This window comes from Centrocercus urophasianus, unplaced genomic scaffold (genome assembly GCF_019232065.1).
Source record: "Centrocercus urophasianus isolate 14NV4802_14NV808 unplaced genomic scaffold, USGS_Curo_1.0 seq_73, whole genome shotgun sequence".
In the NCBI taxonomy this organism is placed as follows: Eukaryota; Metazoa; Chordata; class Aves; order Galliformes; family Phasianidae; genus Centrocercus; species Centrocercus urophasianus.
Window position 1 is genome coordinate 4,936,481 of NW_024885344.1, and position 20,152 is coordinate 4,956,632.

The window sequence follows — 20,152 nt, forward strand, 5'->3', positions numbered from 1 at the left end:
TTATTCTTGGTGCGGCCACTTTAGGCCCATGCAGTACACTGTAGTCTTTAATTAATCACAGTCCATATCCTCTCCTGTGCTTTTTTCCCCTTCTCTTGTTTTGCTTCATGTTTCCTGGCTGATTCTGCACATCTTCAGACACAGTCTTTAGGCTTTCAATTCTTTTTTGAAATCAGTGTTTTCTGGAACCAATAGTAGGGATGGCAGTTGAGAAGCTAAGAGAAAGATTGTGCTCATACCAAGCACAGGACTGTTTTCTTTAATTATAGGTGCCTATCTGCAGCAGTTGAAGAGCAAGTGCTCTTCTGCACAGATTAAAAATTTATTGGAAAAATTGGGATTTTACTGCTTTAAAAATAGCTTGCGCCTCTATTGAGGCTGCACAACTTCTGTGGTTTTTTTTCCCCCTCAGACTTGTAAGCCAGCTGTATTATGTATGGAGGCTGTGTAGAAAAGTGGAGGGTGTGCCTGAGGTGCATCAAATTCTCTGAGGTTTGTAGTGTGTGAAAAGGAAATGAAGAATCACCTTTCAGATGGTTAATCAAAGAAATGAGGTTTTTTTCAAGCATTGGAAAAAATGACTGAAACATTTTACCTTTTGAAAACAAAAGGACATAACCCCTAGCCTAAGGCACTTGCCTGACATTTAATTTTTTTCATGCTTATTCTATGTTTAAAGTATGATAAAATCACAATCAACTGAAAATGGGCCATTCTGACAGGTGGTGTGTTCTACCTATGCTCTTTATAAACAACCTGAGGAAATAATGCATGATTCAGAACCTAACTCTTCTGCATTAAAGAAAGTGAGCATATGTGAAAGTGCCCCCTCCAGGCTACTGATAATAATTGTTTTCCCATCTATGCTGTAGATAAGGAAGAGATGAGGAAACTTAGTAAAAATGGATGAGTACTGCTTATTTTTTTTATCAGTACATGGTTTTCTGGAAAAGCGAGTCTGTATCTACAGTGAAGCAACCTGCAAGAGTAATACAGTTGGGTCACTGTGATGCTCTTCTAAAGTGACTCACTTGGATGGTGTTCAACACCATCCTTGCTTTGAGATCTGATGTGTGTTGTACCCTGAAAGGTACTGGCTCCACAGATGCAAGTCTGATGTTAATGCTGTCGATGTTCATGTGTATGTTTTTTAAGATGTAGCATGGTGAATGTTTGAAGAAGGTGATTGTAAGCCTTTGTTGAATTGTGCAGTTCTATTAAACCACTGACTGGCTGCCAAGTGTCTGTGGGCCTGGCATGTGGTGCTGATCAGCAGCTGTGTCTGGTAGTACCACATGCTACATGAAATTCCTGGGGTCTGCACTCTTACCAACTTTGCTTTTATGAAGTCCCCTACTAGTGAAAAGGCATAACTAATGGTAGTTGCACTCTTAAAGCCTAGTAGTTTTAAGAGCCAGCAAACATTTGAGGAAGTCTGACATTATTGTACACTCCAATCCTGTGCCAGGGAAGAACAGTGCCATAGTTTGAAATTGCTGATCTCAAATATCTTCAGAAATTTTTTCTAAGATGAGATTGAGCATCTTGAATTCATAGACTGAGCTGTCTTCAGTTTGTCCTGCCAGAGTTCAGGGAGCACCTGGACAACACTCTCACATATATGGTCTGATTTTTGGGGTGTCCTGTGTGGACTGAGGGGTTGGACTCAATGTTCCTTATAGGTCCCTTCCAGCTCGAGGTATTCTGTGTTTCTAAGCTTATTTTGTGGGAAAAGTTCAGAGTACAAGGTAATTTAGCAGTTCAAATTTTAATTTAGTCTACTTTCATGGTTGCATCTATTAAAATCTCTCGATCAGAAGACTGATGTTCACAGTTAATGAAAAGGTGGATGTTCAAGTGCTGTGCGTGACTTGGGTTTAAAATATTGGCTTGTCTCATGCTGTGTGTATGTTCCTGTGAGTCTCATCAACTTATTTAAAAGCACTTCTGATGGCTAGCAGGAACGAGAAGCAGATAAACCACAGGCTTTTCAAATTATGCAGAAACAGTTTTTAGGTTTTCTTAAAATAATTTAAAATCAATTTTATTGTCTCTTCTCTTAGTATCCTGCAGAAATAAGGAAGTATGATTATGATCCGAATTTTGCAATAAGAGGACTTCATTATGATGTGCACCGGGTATGTATAAGTATCTTTGTTAAGAGTTACATAGTGTTGAAAACCCAGCCAAAGAACATGAACGAGTCTCTGAAGTCTTCTAATCTCTCATTCTGTGTTGTGTAAGGATTTTGTTAAATGTTTTCCTTTTGCTGTGAGCTTGATAATTTTTTTTTTTTTTTTTTTTAATCTTATGTAAAAAGTGTTCTGGGTGTTTTGTGTGGGGAAGAGTACAGCAGGATGAAGTACGCTGCTGTTATTAGAAGAAGATACTTCTTCATGACTAAGTTCAGGACGCTGGATGTTTGGTGACTTTTGCAGGCCCTACGTTGAAATCATTAATGAAGTATTTTGAAATCATTGAGAAAGTATTTTGGAAGCAATAACAGTGGTTGAAAGGAAGGTGCTCAGTTGGTCTGGAACCAGAATGGTTACAGATAAAATTGCTCTCTTTATTTTTTCTTTTAAGAGTTCAATTTCAGATAGTTGGCATGCAGTTAATGTTGACTTTTTTTTTTTTTTCTTGCAAGGCATTATTAATGAAGATTGATGCTTTTCATTATATACAGCTAGGAACAGTGTACAGGTAGGTAAAATTATTGCCTGTATTAATAAGAAACCAAGTATACTCTTGTTTTTGAACCTTGTAGTTGCCTTTATTAATTCATGCCTTGACCCCTATCTGGAACAGCACAGGCATGAATGAGTACTGCTGTCTTACTGGAGGGGGCTTCTTTGCACCTCTGTGTATATATACAAACACTAGCACACACTTACTAGCTCAGTACAGTACAGCTGATTTTCGCAGCCCAAAGCTGGTGATGCTGGCAAGCTAGTTGGTCACAGTGCTGAGTCACTTTGTTTCCGGCTGTTAAATTGTACTGAAAGACATCTAAAAATACACTGACTTCTCCACTGGTGCTTTCAGTGTAAACAATTGCTGCCGGGTGCCCATTAGCATGTCTTTAGTGTGGCTGCAGATGCGCACAGAGCTTTCAAATTTTGACAAATCGTTCTGCAGGTGTGATGTAGTCAAAGCACAAGCACTTTGTGTCCACACAGTGTGACACACACAGTGATGCTCAGTGAGTGTGCTGAGTTCAAGTCCCATTGGCAGTCACTATGCTGTGCTTTCTTTCTGTAGCACAGTCTTAGTGTGATTTTTGCTATAAGAGTCTTTAGCATGGCTTGCATTGATGAAGCAGTACATGCTTGATTAATGTGAATGCCACACTTAAATCAACAAGCCTGGGCACGTTTCTTAATTTCACTGGGCAAAAAGTTCTCCTTTGGGACCAGAAGACAATGCAGCCATGAGGTGAATTGCTATGTAAGTGTGTATGATTGTGTGAAATGATGATGCACTCGTTACTTCTTGTTTTACCAGCTGGACAGGTAGGTACACAATTCAGTCATAAAAAGGAAACAAGATGTCATGGTCCAGCATTAGGCTGATACTGACAGTGTAGTGGCTGTGTAAAGCTGCTAAACAGTCTGTGTTCTGTGTGCATCATCACTGGACTCGTAATGCAGCTTCACACCATCTGCTTGTGACCTATTCATGCTGTATATTTCAAACAGTCGACACCTGTTGCTGTTTCTTTTTTCTAAGCCCTACATTAACAATATCAGACTAGAGCCAGCACATAATGGCTTATAAAGAACATTCCAAAGAGATGTTGAGATTTCCTGAAGAGTTAATGTGTTGCCTTTCGCACCCAAAGCAATTCTGGACTGACTTCTTAGCCACATGTATTGGTACTTGAGTCTTTGTGAGAGTGAGTGAAAACTATCATTTCAATCATATACTTTCTTAGTTTTAAAATAAGATTACTTTTCTCTTATGTACCAGCATAGATAGACAGCAAATGACAGCAGCAAAGCTCTGTAGTTCTTTAGCTTTAACCTTGTATGTGCTCTGTGTATTTGTTGGCCAATTATACTGCTGAAAATAGTAGGACTTGCCCAAGCATGAGAACTTGCACTGAGAGCTTCTGAGCAATTCTGATACTGTTTTAATAATGCCCATTTTCAAGGGCGGCAGTGGAAGCACTACTTTAGATGAGCCATGATGCTTTTAGTACTAGGTTTTGAGTGGAATAAAATAAACTTAGTTATACAGCTGGACTGTGAACTTTGTCAAGACTATGGATTTTTTTAGGAAAACTGATGTATTGCTTTACCAAATGTCTTTTCTCCTCTCTGGATTTTGCAAATTTTTGTCTTCTCTCTTGATTTGCACTTAAATAGTTCCTTTTTTTAAAAGAGTGCTTTTCTTAGCAGTACTTAAGAACTATTTGGCATAGTTGTCTGCAAAGTAGAACCTGAGTCAATCTGGTAGTATTGCTTGGTGTACATTTAACAATTTTGTTGCATTTTTTCTGTTTCTTGATGTGGAGTAGATGACACTGAATAACTTTTTAATATATGTATTTTGTAATGTAGTAGATAACTGCTTTGCTCTTGTACAATACTAACTTGAATGCTGTAGTTTTACCAGCAGTAGCATGGAGCTACACGTAAGTCAACGTAGCGTTGAAAAGGGCAGTATGGGAGCTGGTTGACATGGACCTCTGCTACCACAGCAGCTTGTATGTCATGCCCTTCTTCTGCAAGCCTAATATGAATTATAATAATGGCAACACTGGCTTACACAGTTTTTTAAACACTTTGGGGTGACCAAGAAAAGGAGTCACTGAAATAAACTATCTTGCTTATAAGGCTGCAGGAGAAAAACAAAACAACCCACAAACATAAGTAGACTTGGAGTAAAGGACCAAATGATCTGACTTCTGTGTTCTTCGGTTTTAAGCAAAACCTCCCTGTCCTCATCCTCTACTTACTTTTCTTCTGGTGAGGATTGCTGTATTTTTTTAGTGTTCTAGGTGCTTAAATGCAAGACACTTGACACTATAAATAATCAAAACCAACAGAAATACCAACTCAGTCCCTGAACGTGGAATCATTAGTATTTTAGTGTAGTTGGTAGAGAAACTCTGGTGATATGTCGTTGTTCTCCGTTTGTTATTCCTCTTCTGTACTTTAATTACTTGTCAACAATCCTTCAAGTAATTTTAAATTTTGGAACCTAAATAGTTGATACAGCTTAAACTATTACTTAGAGATTGTGTGTGTTCTTCAAGGTCATAATGTAGAAAAGTCTGGTTTACACACTATCACATCATCAGTGCTTTAAGAAACAAAAGCAGAGTGAGGAACTACTTTAAGAAGTTGGGAGCTCTAACTACTTTCTATAAACCCTTCAGGCAGAGTTGCAATGGCAACTAATTTGCTTTTGTTTCCTCTTAAGAAAGTAGGAGACTTAAATTTGGAATGCCTTTGGCATGCGTCAGCCTGTTAAAATGTTACTTCTGTAAGGAGAGATGCTGTTTCAACTTAGACTAATGTGTTCCTGTGACATTGGTATTTCAGTAAGCTCCAGATTTAAGTGCTGATCTGATAGATTTTTATTCAGTAATTACTTCAGAATTTTACTGTGACTTTTGAACCTTTTGTTGTTCTCCAGAGGCCTCAGTGTTGTCCCAGATGAAGAAGTCATTGCAATGTATGATGGTTCCCATGTTCCCTTGGAACAAATGAGTGACTTTTATGGAAAGGTAAAAATACTAACTGCTGCTGTTTACAAATGGATTTTTTTTTTTTTTTTTTTAATGGAGTGGGTAGGGTTTGCATTTTGTTCTTGCTCCTACTGTTATATTTTCCTCAATAACTGGTTGACTTATAGTGTTAGATAAGAAGCTTTCTCTCTGATGTGACAAATACCCATTTTCTACTACTTGCATTAATCTTTTTACTGTTCCCTTGCACAGTCATATGTACAGAAGTAGAATATTGAAAAGTCAAGTGACTTTCTCAGTTACACAGCAAGTCTGATAAAGGCTGGGAAGTGAACCATGTCTGATGCCTTACCTTCAACTTAAAATTTCCATGTAGTTCTCAATTACGGTCTCTGGAGCAGCTGCACCAGTTCTGAATATCAGCCTGGAAGTCCTTATAGGGTACCTTGCTCTTCACCACTATTCTTCTGTTGATCTTGAAAAGGAGGGTGACAGGACAAACTTAGACACAAGTGGTTCCCTCTGAACATCAGGAAATGCTTTTTCTCTTTTAAGTGTGAGTGTGACTGAGCACTGTTACATGTTGCCCAGATAGATTATGGAGTCATTTCCTTGGGCATCTTCCTAAGCCTCTTGGCTGTGCTCTTTGGCAACCTGCTACAGCTGCCCCTGCTTGAGCAGAGGGTTGGACCAGGCGGCCTCCAGAGATCCATTCTAGCCTTGATTATTCTATAGTCTTGACCAGTGTGCTGTTTTGAACAAAGATACCTGGTTGTTTTACCCTCTTAAATATTTATTCCTGTACAGTGAGATCCTCTACTTAAATGAAAATTAACTATAGGTACAACTTTTGTGCAGTGGATGTCTGTTCTTTCACTAGTTATTGTAGATACAGCATTCTATCTCTTTTCAGGAAGGCAAATTGTTTTGCAGTCACAGAATCACAGAATCGTAGGGTTGGAAGGGACCTCCAGAGATCATCAAATCCAAACCCCCTGCCAAAGCAGACTCCCTGCACCAGGTCACACAAGTAGGTGTCCAGACGAGACATCTCCAGAGAAGGAGACTCCACCACCTCCCTGGGCAGCCTGTTCCAGTGCTCTGTCATCCTCACTGTAAAGAAGTTCTTGCACACATTTGTGCGGAACTTCCTCTGCTGCAGTTTCTGGCTGTTTCCCCTTGTCTTGCCTCCACACGCTGCTGAAAAGAGCCTGGCCTCGCCACTCTGCCCCCCACACCTTAGATATTTATAGACTTGGATCAGGTCCCCTCTCGGTCTTCTTTCCTAAAGGCTAAACAGACCCAGTTCATTTAGCCTTTCTTCCTAGCCTTTCTCTCCCAGTCCTAGTTAACATTTTGTCAAAGCCCAAACAAAAAAACCATTCCCTTCTCCCCTGCCCATAACAGTACTGCTTGCTTGTAGAATTGTAGACATCCAACAAAGAGGTCTCTAAATACTTCTTTTGACTTATCTGTGAACACTCTTTTATGTGCTCCTGAGATAAAATATGGTTCTTAAAGCAGTGGTTCTTCATGGTAAATTTTCAGAATAAAGCCAATGCTTTCATCAGTTACTTTATTGAAAGTCTGTTTATTCAAAAAGAATCCTAATAATGGTGAGAAGAGTGATAGCAAAGGCTGAGTGTTTGCAGTTAATCTGAGGTTTTTTTTTTTATTAATGAAAGTGCTCCAATTTGAGAATCAATGTCTGACCATTTTTCTTTTTTTTTTTTTTTTTTTTCTTTTGTAGAGCTCACAAGGAAATACAATGAAGCAATTCATGGATATATTTTCCTTGCCAGAGATGACACTTCTTTCTTGTGTGAATGAGTATTTTCTGAAGAACAACATAGACTATGAGCCTGTTCATCTGTACAAAGATGTCAAGGTACTAACTTTGAAGATTTAGGTAAAACTATACATTTGTGTGTCTTGTCTGTGAGCATCTCCCAAGGCTCATCCTGCTGCATTAATTCCAGTGAAACACCTCAACTCTAGGTTTTGTGTAGAGTAGTTATTGCTATAAGACTATAAACTTCAGCACAATGATAGTAAGCCTTGGGGGGAAAAATGCAGTAATTTGGCAATTTGTCTTAAAAGTCATGTTCTGTGGTAGTTATTTTATCTATAGGTTTGGGGGTGGCTAAGAGGAAAGTGAAGAAGCTCTCATGTCAGTAAAGTTTCTTTTGCTTATTATTGAAGGTATTCTTTTCTTGTTAGCAGGAATTGTAAGAGGCTATGGGGAAATCCACGGAATATCTGTCTGTGCTGCCTGTGTATCTTTATTAGCATGCAATCATTTTTTGTCTCTTGCTTTCAGCATATCTCTTCTTGCCTGTTTACTTCTTTTCCTCCTCCAAAAAAAGGATGGTAATAATGATTAGAACAACTTGACTGTCTTGATTCCTGAAGATGTACCCTACAGGGAAGCTAAAGTTGTGTTCTGAATACTTAAGAATAGAAAAGGCCACTCCCAACTTGATGATTTTTTGACTATGTGAACTTGCCATCCAAACCCTTCTTGTAGCCTTTTCTTGATGCCTTTTCTGTGTAGTTAAGTGTATGTGGCAGGCCTGAATGTTGAACTTCTAACTTCTCCAATGGAGAAGTTCCTTCCATCTCCTCCTAATCTTTCCTCCTGCCTACAGTTATGTAGTCAGAAAGCTAGTTTTGGTGGCTCCTGCTGAAACGTTTGTAGAAACTTCCATACATTTAACTGTTCAGCATTACCAGCTTCTTTGAAGCTGCCTAAGTGACTTAAAGAATTTGTGGGCTATGCATAGTGCCAGTATGGCAGTGTCACTGTCCTAAACAAAGCATTCAGGTGCAGAGCCAGCTCAGTAGAGATGGCGCATAAATGCCCTCAGAGCTCCTTTTGGTCCTCTGCTTAAGGATTTAGCTTCATTTGCCTGTTCAGTTGTGGGGTTTTTTTTGTTTTTGTTTTTGTTTTTTTAAATCAGGGCATTAGGGAGTGATGATAATGTAAAGCCTGCATTACAGCTTCCCCTTGCCCAAGGAAAGGAATGTATTTTACTCCACAGGACATCAGAAGGCTGTGATTGATGCCTTGGCTTCTGCATAGGGCTTTCACCCCAACTCCCCCCACTTCCCTTACCCTTCTGAGCTCTCTGTCACAGTTGTTACAAGCCCATTTCATACTTCCTGAAAGTATGAAGGAGTTTTCTAGGAGAACAATCTTACTTTGTCTAGTGGTAGTGTATGCGTAACGAATACCACGTGGCATTTCTGTGAAACTGAAAAGGTAATTCAGGGAATGCAATTGTTATAAAAGCAAATTATTACTATGCAGTTTTTCATACCTGAAAAGCTCTTGCAGTTCTTCAATGCTCTGTTGATTTCCTGACAGGATTCAATCAGGGATGTCCACATCAAAGGAATAATGTATAGAGCAATTGAAGCAGATATTGGTAAGTACTAATGCCATCATCTGTCAAGGCTTTTTTTCCACTGTTAAGGAAGCCAGAATGGTCAATATGTTATTTAAGATATTAAGTTTCTAAATTTTAAAGCTTGAAAGAGGTGTTACCACTTATCTAGAGTGCCTCTAGTAAGTATAGCTTTGCACTTGGAACCCTTGGTTGAACAGAAAACTGTTCTCTTGAGAAACTTGAGATTAACATTTTTTCCTTAATCCCCACAGAGAAATATATCTGTTATGCTGAACAAACTCGTGCAGTATTAGCTAAGCTGGCTGATCATGGCAAGAAGATGTTTCTTATCACAAACAGTCCCAGCAGCTTTGTGTAAGTGAAGTAATTTTCTGTTCGACTATCAATTTATAAAGGATGGGGAGAGTGAGATTGAGTGTAATTTATCACATTGCACTAATAACAGTTGCACTTCTGTTACATGTGGCTGTTAATAACCCTCTGCCCTTTTTAGGGACAAAGGCATGAGGTTCATAGTTGGCAAGGACTGGAGGGATCTCTTTGATGTGGTCATTGTGCAGGCTGATAAGCCAAACTTCTTCAATGATAAGCGAAGGTGGGTATTTGGTAAAGACAGTTTCAAGCAGCTTGTTCAGTATAAGGTTATAAAGCATGTTATGTAGAATTTTGACTTGCGTATGGTGTAAAATGAAGTTGCATTTCATGAAATCCTGTTTTAAGGTCATGACAAAATCCAGGAGCACCCCTTTTTGATGTCCAAATATTACCATTTCTTATCTGAGAAAGTTCCAATAGCTAATGGAGGTCTAATCTGGACTGAGTTAGCCACAGAGGCTGTTTTTAACACCTTAATGTGTAGTTTGACTAAATGTTCCTCTAAACTTGGGAGCTGTTGGTACGTTTCAGAAGTTACATTCAATCTGGAAATGTTTTTGTTGCTTGTGGCTTTCTTTAGTCACATATGGTATTTAAAGGGCAGGCTGGCTGACAGGCTGTAATATTTGGACTGCTTATTCACTTAGGTGAACGCATTTGTAATGTGTAAGCACTTCTGACACTTGAAAAAGATCTATTTCTTTATATGTACTTAGAATTTTGAAAATGAGATAGAAATGAGATTTTTTTTTCCTTTACTCTGTTTTCCATTTAATTTCAAAGCCAATATTGCTGTAGTTCCAGCCCTTAGTTCAGTGCTGCCTTCCTCAAGTCATTCAGTTGTACAAAGTGAGATACTGGGCAAGTTTTTAAACATTTTCATTCTTTTTTGCATTCTTTCCTTAATGGCAGATCACTGACACTTTCCCTCCTCTGTCTGGGGAGGCTGATTCCCTGCCTTAGTTCAACAGTTGTTCTTAAACTCTTATAGATGTCATCAGCATACTGCGTAGAAACATTCACCTGGCTAAAGCTGAAGTTTTACAGCTTTGCTTTTCCTCTTGCAAAATATTCAGTTGCTAGAAAGTGTGTTTTCCTTTTGAAAGATGAGCGTTTTTCATACCAGCATACTTGCAGAAATCGTGTAGGAATTCTATCACGCTTCACAACAGTGTAATAAATGTGTATAATTCTATTCTAGACCATTTCGGAAGGTGAATGAAAGGGGAGTGTTGCTTTGGGACAAAATCCACAAACTGCAGAAAGGCCAGATCTACAAACAGGTACACTTTCAGTGACTTCCCTCACATTCAGTTCAGATTTAATACCAGTTTCCTAGAGTCCCAAATGTCTTCAGCTATCACAAAGACTTGGAAATGGTTTTTAAGGTTATATTAATAATTTAAGTAGTTTGAGTTGATTGATTATATCTTATTCTGCTGTTTACTTGCCTCTTAAAAATGGATATGAAAAGTAAAAGTATTACTGAAATGGCATGTGAAATTTGGGATTCGTGATCCATAAACTGAGGGGAGGCTTGATATAGAAATATTTTTAAGTGCATACTGAATTCTCTTGCCTGTGACAGTGCAAGTTGCATGCTGTCACAATGTCTGTGTTGTTTCTGTAGGGCAACTTGTACGAATTTCTGAAGCTGACTGGTTGGAGAGGCTCTAAGGTGCTCTACTTTGGTGATCACATCTACAGTGACTTGGCAGTAAGTAGCTTACTCTCATGAAACAGAATGAAGGCTGAGTCTGTTTGTGCTTCTTTCTTCTTCCACAATTATTCAGTAGAATGCTCTTTAACAACAAGTTCTGAATACAACAAAATCTGAGTTGGTAGTAAGCCATTTTGCTTTTCTTTCATTAAAGAAAACTGGTGCCATGGAAGGCTGATCTTGCTTTCCACCTGACTTGTAGCATTTAACTTGCGTGTAGCTGAGGGATTCGTAGAATGGCTTTGTTTGGAAGGGCCCACAAGGATCATTGAGTTCCAAACCTCCTGCCACAGGCAGGGCCACCAACCTCCATATCTAATACTAGACCAGGCTGCCCAGGGCCCCATCCAACCTGGTCTTGAATACCTCCAGGGCCAGGGCATCCACAACCTCTCTGGCCAGCCTGTTCCAGCACCTCACTACTCTATCTGTGAAGAAATTCTCCCTGACATCCAATCTAGGTCTTCTTTCCTTGAGCTTAACCCCATTCCCCCTTGTCCTACCAGTAAGGGGGATGGAGTTTGTACTTGTGGTCCAGATACTGATTGTGTCAGATGTAGTAGAAAGTAAATGTGGACATCCAAATGTACAGAATGTAGCTGATCTGGATGACACTTGCTACCAAGTATAATAAGAACTGAATTAACTTCTGTCTTGAATGATAGGTGGCAATCCTTCTGTCACTAATGGTAAGCTGATATTCTTCCCAAGATCTTGAAAGGTTTGCAATCCTGTTCTCCAGGTGTCTTCTTACTACCTTACCAGTAAATATACTGCTTGCTGTCACATCAAAATAAATTACCATCACTTAACTCTTCTGTAATTGATCGCATATAAATACCTCTACAAATGTGAGTGCCAGCAATGTGGTGACAAAGTTTCAGCAGCAGATGTAAATATTTTTGCTCCCGTCTGCTTTTAAATAGAAAAGTAAGCCTGAGTGTTTCAGAGGACTCAGTGTCAAAGGAAGGAGAAGGCTGGTGTGCTCTTTGTGCTCCTTTTTCCATTGTGCCAGGTAGCAGTTGTCTCACGTTGCAATCATCAGGAGAAACTTGAATAGCTGGAAACATTCAGTTTCCCCTAGATGCTTCCGACAGCAACAGAGATCTCATCTGTAAGAAGCATTTCCTACTGTATCCTTTAAACCTAATGAATTAGTTTTATATGCAGCTACTCATGTGTTCTTTCTCTCTGAAAATGTGGGATTTGGAACATACTCTAAAATTAAAACCTATTGCACATTGGCACAATTAGGTTCTGCAGTTTAATGTCTGCTTATGCAAAAGAAGCAATTAATTTAAGTTAATACCCTTTGGAATAAAGAATGCTCAAATTCTTCAGTGTCTAAGTAGATCTGAATGTTATTTTTTCTTTCTAATTGCATCTTTAATTCTTCTTGGTAAATAGGATTTGACCCTGAAGCATGGCTGGCGCACCGGTGCGATTATCCCTGAGTTACGATCGGAGATTAAAATCATGAACACAGAGAAGTACATTCAAACCATGACCTGGCTGCAAACTCTGACAGGATTACTGGAACACATGCAGGTTTGTTCTGTGTATGTGTAATCAGTTCTGTACAGCTGAAGGGATACAGCCAAGTTTCTAAATGCTGGATATTAATGTTGTAAGTACCTTCTGTCTCACTGAAATTTCACAGTTCAACTGCAGATAAATGTAGTTACTTGCGATGATAAGAGTTTTCTCATGATCTTAATACCTTTTTCCACTGGTTGCTCTGGATTGGCTCCTGCTTTCAGTTAATTAAAACACGTTAACTTCTGTATAGTGATCTTGGAAGCATTGCTCTTGTTCTGTTAGATGTATTAATGGACAGGTTCATCGATGAGGGTATGCTTTGTTACCTGTCATCACATTTCAGGTTCACCGTGATCCTGATTCACAAATGATTTTAGAAGAATGGAAGAAGGAAAGAAAGGAGATGAGGTAAGAAAGAGGAGTTAAACTATTTCCAGTATTCTTCATGGTAGCAAAGGGTTTGATGGGATGTTTTGCACAGGTTTATCTAGAATTTGAAAGTAAATGAAATAGGAGTAAAGCTTGCTGGAGACTATTAAACTCACCTTCAAACTAACTCCTGTTTTTTGTGTATGTTAAGCTAAACTTTATTTTTTAGTCTTCTATCTCTGGGATAAATAGATGCCATTAGGACTTAGATAAAGGCTTATTTCACTACCTCTAGAAGTGAAAGCTTGAGATGCCATCTTTCTGAAGAAGTAACTTCCCACTGCTTTTAGCGGGAGAAACATAAATCATAGAATTTCCTGAGTTGGAGGGGACACACAAGGATAGAGTCCAACTCCTGGCTCTACACAGGACCACCCAAAAATCAGACCATGTATCTGAAAGCACTGCCCAAATACTTCTGGAACTCCAGCAAGCTCAGTGTCAGAGCTGTTCTTTTCACTGCTGTGATGACTGTTTCTGGGCCATGTATGTGCAAGAGATGCAAACACCTCTTACATTGCACATTTAAGTGGCTTGAAGCAAAATGGCAAGAATGTAACACGGATGACAGATTATAGGAACTTCTTGCTTCAGGTTCTACACTAGTTGGTGTAAAAAAGATGTGTGCAAGTGTGTTCCTTTCATTCATTGTTTTCTCTTTTGGGGGACAGGGAAATGAACAGGAATTTCTTCAACGCACAATTTGGAAGCTTATTCAGAACAGATGAGAATCCCACTTACTTCCTCAGACGTCTCTCTAGATTTGCAGATATCTACATGGCATCACTGAGTTGTCTCTTGAACTATGAGCCTGATTACACATTTTATCCAAGAAGGACTCCTTTGCAGCACGAACTTCCTGGCTGGTCAGACCAGCTGTGCACTGGTACATTCAGAATACCCTTCCTACAAGAGACAGTTCAGGTCAAATAAGCACTTGCCTTGTTCTCTCTAAAATGGGCTAATTTGTTGGGGTTTTTTTTTGTTGTTTTTTGTTTTGTTTTGTTTTTGAATATAGGTGTATTTTAAGTCACTTAAATCATTACCTTGATTTAGAAGTAATTCATACTTGTTCTCATAAGCATTGTACTTATTTTCTTTCCTCCTGCTCAGAGATGCAAAACCTGTTCTTACACACAGAGGATATGCTGGACTGCCGAAACAGTTGTGGGCTGGGTGGGAGGAAAGGCTGACATTCAAGGGTGGTTGCCTTTGTTTCTTGGTTTGAAACTTGGATCTACAGCTGTGTGATTTAGAGAGAGCTATGCTGTCCCTTCAGATCTCTAGCTGCAGTCTGCAGTAGCTCTTGGCACTCAAAAGCGTAAATCCAGTATTAGTAATGCAGTGATATGCAATTACCAGCCAGTTTATGGTAAGATTTAGAGAGATGGTGTAAGCATTTTAACTTTGTGTTGCATGTAGCCAGCATGTTATCTGTAACTGTTGTAACTGGTATGGTATGTGTGTGCATCTCTGCTGCGCTCTGATGGCTGCCATACAGGCCTGCTCAGGTGGATGCGCTCTTTTCCTGCCTGTACATCTGTGCTTGGATGTGGACCTGAGCCAAAGCCTGACAGCAATGGGAAGCTTGGGCTGCTTCAGCTTCCTTCTGTTTCTTTTTAGACATGTTTCTTAGTTTTTAAACAAACTAAATATCCGCTCTGTGATAATAAAGCCATTTCAGGAGGTCTAGCAGGATGCATTTCAAAGCGAAAGCGGAATTCCATCAGACTTCAGATCGATCCAAAATGCTGCTTTTTACATTTCTAAGTGTCTTACAGTGGCATGCAATGCAGTTTAGGAGCTTCCTTGGAGAGAATGTATTTCACATAGCCTTCTGTAACGGGCGTCTGCATTCAATAGTACATACGCACAATGGGTAAATGAGTTGGGGGGGTGGAGAAGTATATGAAGAAAGAAAAAGAAATCCAGAGTTAACTGGTGGCATTTTTTTTATATATATTTTTTTTTTTAGCTGAAACCCCCAAAGCTGAACTGGGGGTGATGGACAATTTGTATCAAGCAAAATAATTTTGACTGTGCAGGTGAGAAGTTTTACTGAATTACTAAAATTGGAAGGAAGGCATGAGCACAAACTTTGGGAGGCATAAATGTTCCAAAGATTTGAGCTGAAAATCTCTATTTTGCACAAGGAAAACATCTGTTGATGTGTTTCCTCAAACAGGCACTTTATAGAACTGCTATATGGTTGTTTTTAAATTGGGATGCTTTCTTTTCTCTGCATCCAAAAGAAAGCTTTCTTTTTTTCTATTTTGTTTTCTTAAGTGGTGCTTCCTGCTCCAGCCATCTTAGAAAGCATGTAAGTGATATAATGGCTTTCAAATGTTAATTAAGGTTTCTTTTGTTAAAAGCATGACAATTAACAAAATACATATAGAGTTTGGTATCTTTCATTTTAGGGCATCATGTGTTTCCTATCATGATTGTCAGGTAGACAAACTTTTGGCGACCAAAAGTTTTCCTGTTTGTTTTTAACCAGTCTTATGTATACGAATCTGTATTGAATTCAAGATGTGATATCTTGAATGTTTTTTAAAAGCATATTTGCAAAGTAATGAATGTATTTTAATCTAGCATGCACAATTTCATATGCAGTTTTCCTGTATGCTTGAAATCAGTCTGAATGCCTGGAGATGTGCTTGTGGATTTTCTGTTTGTGGTTTTCTTGAGCTCCTGTTTCAAACTTGACATGCAATACTCCTGAAGTGTGTGTTTAAACAGATGAGTGCACCTGAAATGAGGGAGCTCATCTGACCGTCCTGCTGTTCTGGGGAAAGAGAAAAGATGCTTTTTTGCAGAGTTAGTTAGGCATTATCAGGACAGGTATTGGTGGGGCTGTGCAAGAGACTTAGCAGAATTCAATAATACGAGCTGTTCTGTGAGCTGAGCTCTGGAGCTGGAAGTTTGCCTTGGGTTCCTCATCATCATGCTCAGCTAGAAGTGAACTTGGTATTACTTTATATAGCACCTTTCTTGTTCCAGAGATCTCAATGCGCTGTTTAAAATAAAACAAAAAAATGTATGTGCTTCATCTTGCTACCAGCGATTGATAGTACTGCTACTCAGTTCTGCATTATTGAATTTAATAATCGCTCTGATGTTGATTCTTTGGAACCTGGCCAGGAGTCAGTTTGTTTGCCCATTTTTTCCATGATACCCAGGAACAGTTGGATGATGTTAGCCACGCACTGCCCATTTTGTTCCAAGACACTTGTCTCCTCTCTTACCTTTAGAAATCCATCCAATGTCTGTACAAAGCTACCTGACAACAGCTAGCTGAAATAAACCTTGTTTATGTTGCATGACTTGTTGAAATAAACAGCACTGCATGACAAAAAATTAATTATGGGAGAGTCATGTTCTTTTAAAACTATGTACAATTTGAGTTTAAGTGGGAGTCCTAAAATGTATTTATTTTTCACTGCTAGAATGTTAGTCTTTTAAAAATGTCTTGCATTTTTATAATGATTTCAAAGAACTGGAGCTGTATACCTCTGTGTTCTCTGCATTATTTATTTGAACCCTTCATTACTGGCTTCAAAGATTTTTGGGTGCATTGAAAGGGCAATGTCTGTTTCTATTTGTTTTGGGAGTACAGTTTGTTGGAACACTGAAGTAAGAATAATTTTCTTTTTCTGTTCTATCAAAAACTCAAAGAGAATCAATAGTCTGGTAAAAGAAGAGTTTAATGAACTGTGGAAACATTTTGTGATGAAAATACTTAATGATTACTACAAAAATAAATGCTTGAACTTTATCTTCTTGTCCCTATGAATGTTAATTTTTTTTGGTAATGTGGGAGGAGGAAAGAACATGAATTATACTGCTGCAAAACTGGCTAACAAATACTCCCTTAAATGTGTGTATTTTATAGGTGTGTTGTAATATATTTTTTTTAATACCTCTAGGGAAGTTCAAGAAGACACCTCTGTAGGAGCAAGAGCAAATCCTAGGGAAATCAATCTGTGGCCTTCATTCATTGTATATTTACACATGAGGTTCCCCTGGCTGTCCTTGATAGTTGTCATCAGTCCTGGCTTATTCTGACAGGAGGTACTCTGAGGATATTTCAGAGGAAATGAATGCGTCCCTCCAGTGCTCTTTCCCCTTATCCTTCCCACATGTAGCAAATATGCTGCAGGTGAATATTACTGCTGTTGAGCAATAGCATCCTCCTTTCCTTGCTGTTTTGTAGTTTCTGTCAGTCAAACTTGGGGTTGATTCACTTGTAATAGTAAGGTGAAAATAGCTGCTGCTGTTACAGCATTGGCTGAATGGCAGCATGTGTGAAGAAGCAGATGTCTTCTGTCAGACCTGAAGATATGGATGTGACTGCAGAGTATCTTCATTGGCTACTTGTTCACAAAAATGGCTCAAGTACAAACGTGTTTCTATTTTAATACTCTCATATAGCAACTTTAGCAAGAAGTACAGCTATGCTTAGTATTGCCCTTTGTAGAGTGACATGAGATATAAACCACGCTTAGGAAAGCTGGAAATGCTGGAGCAGGCCGACTGAGGCAGATGTTGCAATTCTTACAGAAAAGGATACTGGCACACACACAAAAAAAAAATCCAACCAAAAAACTATGGCTTTTTTTTTCTTTTTCTTTTTTTTTGTTTAAAACTATGGATTTAACACGTTCTATTTCATGGCAGCTGGCTGTAGTTGCAGTTGAGCCAAAACAAAAGCAGAGCTGGAGTAGTAGCAAATTTAGTATATTTGCCAACTTATCAGCCTGTGTGTTTGAGGCAATTTAAAATCCTGTACAAAGAATAAAAGCTGGGTGATAAGAGGCCAGTGAAAGTCCTGTGCTTCTTGTAGAGAAATAAGTGCCTCTTTTCTCTCGGACAGCTGGAGAGTTGAGCCTCACTTTGGCATTTAGCACTCAGAGTTGATGTTTCTCAATCAGTGTTTCTGAGGTTGGTAACTTTGCAAATCCTACAGACTGTGTGTTAAACAAGGCAGAACTGCTTTGGTTTTTAATTTATAATGAGATTTTTTTCCCTGACAGTTGTAGTTGCTGTGGTTCCTCCCCCCAGTAAATGTAAATAGAAATGTATTCTGTAACTGACTAATGCCAAGCTGAGTCTTTAATTCTGATCATAAGGGCCACTCATCACAAGCTGCTGGTCATCTGAATCCTATGAAACAGAAGGGAAAACAAATCAGACTAACATCATGCATGTGAAACTCACATTTTTGGGAAATGTATCCACATAGATGGGTTTTATCCACATAGATGGAAGTATGCAACTGCCATTTTTGCACTGAATAAGCCTTTTTACAAGACTACTCTGCTCGTTAGCTGCTGTGTTTACATGAGAGTCTTGCTAAACCGGGCCATTAAGGCTACCCAGATGATTCAGTCTTACCCAGATGATTCAGTCTTACCCAGATTTTCCTTCTCTTGTTTCCCACCCCTTTCTCACTGCGTTTCAGACACTGTACAGTGTGCTAGCATGACACTCAGCTGCATTTGCAGCAATGAGAAGACAAAACTGAAAGGCTTTAAAGTTTGTATAGACGTGTCGCAGCACCATTTGAAGTCCAGTTTAGTTTGGCTCTCTTTGAAAGCAGCTGGAGCCTCAATAGTCATTACTTAGAATTGTAGAATCACTAGGGCTAAAAAAGACCTCCAAGATCATCTTGCTTCAACCCCCCCCATGCCCACTGCCCGCGTCTCTCAGTGCCACATCCACATGGTTCCTGAACACCTCCAGGGACAGTGACTGCACCACCTCTCCGGGCAGCCTGTACCACTGCAGCACCACTCTTTCTGAGAAGAAATGTTTCCTAAGATCCAACCTGAACCTCCTCTGGAGCAACTTAAGGCTATTATCTCTTGTCTTACTTGAGGCAGAGCTATAGACTATAGCCTCATTTAAGCTCCAAGTAAGGCTACCCCGTTCCTGGCAGGGCTGAGATAGAAAAGCCAGGAATTTCAATGAGTTTTTTTCCAAATACTTTTTCCAAGTTGATTTTTTCCTTTATAAGATCACCCCTCTTACTATGATCTTAGTTGTGTCCCAAATAAGATTTAACACTTACTGAGAAAAGATCGTAAGTAGGTTCTGATGGAGTCAGTGCAGAAGAACTTTCATATGAGGGGTTGGTGATATTTGAAGGCTGGGGCTTGTCCAGTGATGTTACATCAGTGTCATCTTTTGACTACATAAAATAACACAGATGATCTTAAAAGCCATTCTCCTCCTACGGTGCCTTAAGTGGAGCACTTAACCTTCTCTACTGACTGGTGCAGTGTTGTGAGTGAACTGGCTTCATCATCTAATTCTGTGTCTCCAGGCATGAACTCTGCACTCATGAACTCTGGGTGTCATGTTGTCTTGGATCACTTAATGTTCAAACATTTTACCCCCTTCTTAAGTCACTGTGAAGAACAGGACAGGAAGTACTGCACTGCCATTGTGCCTAGCATGAAAAGTATGTGCTTGTTCTTAAGTGTGCTTGCTGGTGTGATATAAAAGTACAAGCATTTCCTCTGGTTCATGGCTCCTTTTTTATTTCTATAGTACTATACATATACGTAAGCTAGAATAGGAGGGAGTTTCTGATTGCTTTCCTTGGGATTCATTTTGTATCACTTTTTTTGTATCACTTCCTTGTCTCTGGATAGCTTGGCTTCTACTGGCTGATTTTGCATCATCAAGATGCTCTGTGAGGCTAACGAAGTTAGAGAAAACAAGCATGAGAGCACATCGGTATAAGAATTTATACTTCTCAATCTGCTCTGATTTGCTTGTCTCTCAATCCAGCCTTTTTTTCCTATCAAATACCTGAACCTCCAGAGCTATAAAATTATTAGCAGTGCCATGGAAGGGGAGGGGAAAAGAGTAGGTTCGTCTGTAAGTGGTTCAACTGATCTGCTTCCCTAAAGCTGACATTTCTGGACACACGGCCTTCTGCACTGGTGCTGTTCAGATGTAAGCATTTGGCCAGGC

At 39.2% G+C, this 20,152-nt stretch overlaps 2 protein-coding genes across 2 annotated transcripts in view; one reads left to right on the forward strand and one right to left on the reverse strand.

Moving 5' to 3' along the window:
- The first annotated feature begins 936 nt into the window (after positions 1 to 936).
- Positions 937 to 16,948, forward strand: NT5DC3 (5'-nucleotidase domain containing 3). The gene is made up of 13 exons (XM_042838076.1): positions 937 to 987; positions 2,064 to 2,138; positions 2,648 to 2,703; positions 5,644 to 5,734; positions 7,446 to 7,583; positions 9,063 to 9,123; positions 9,357 to 9,459; positions 9,599 to 9,700; positions 10,682 to 10,763; positions 11,111 to 11,197; positions 12,608 to 12,748; positions 13,083 to 13,147; positions 13,840 to 16,948. Exons 1-13 carry the CDS (start codon positions 937 to 939, stop codon positions 14,099 to 14,101), a joined length of 1,314 nt encoding a protein of 437 aa, XP_042694010.1. The 3' UTR covers positions 14,102 to 16,948.
- The window catches only part of STAB2 (stabilin 2), a 78,841-nt gene continuing 75,546 nt past the window's right edge, over positions 16,858 to 20,152 (reverse strand). The window contains exons 68-69 of the mRNA XM_042837639.1: positions 19,242 to 19,361; positions 16,858 to 18,334 (exon numbers count right to left, since the gene is read on the reverse strand). Of these exons, the coding sequence (XP_042693573.1) occupies positions 18,284 to 18,334; positions 19,242 to 19,361 (171 nt within the window). The 3' untranslated portion in view covers positions 16,858 to 18,283. The remainder of the gene's footprint in view (positions 18,335 to 19,241; positions 19,362 to 20,152) is intronic.

Bases quoted from the DNA above. Each gene is read 5' to 3' on its own strand.
- NT5DC3 (XM_042838076.1), top strand. From the start codon at position 937: ATGGTTTTCTGGAAAAGCGAGTCTGTATCTACAGTGAAGCAACCTGCA. The intron at 9,701-10,681 runs GTGGGTATTTGG...ATTCTATTCTAG, and splicing joins TTCTTCAATGATAAGCGAAG to ACCATTTCGGAAGGTGAATG. The intron at 13,148-13,839 runs GTAAGAAAGAGG...TTTGGGGGACAG, and splicing joins AAGGAAAGAAAGGAGATGAG to GGAAATGAACAGGAATTTCT.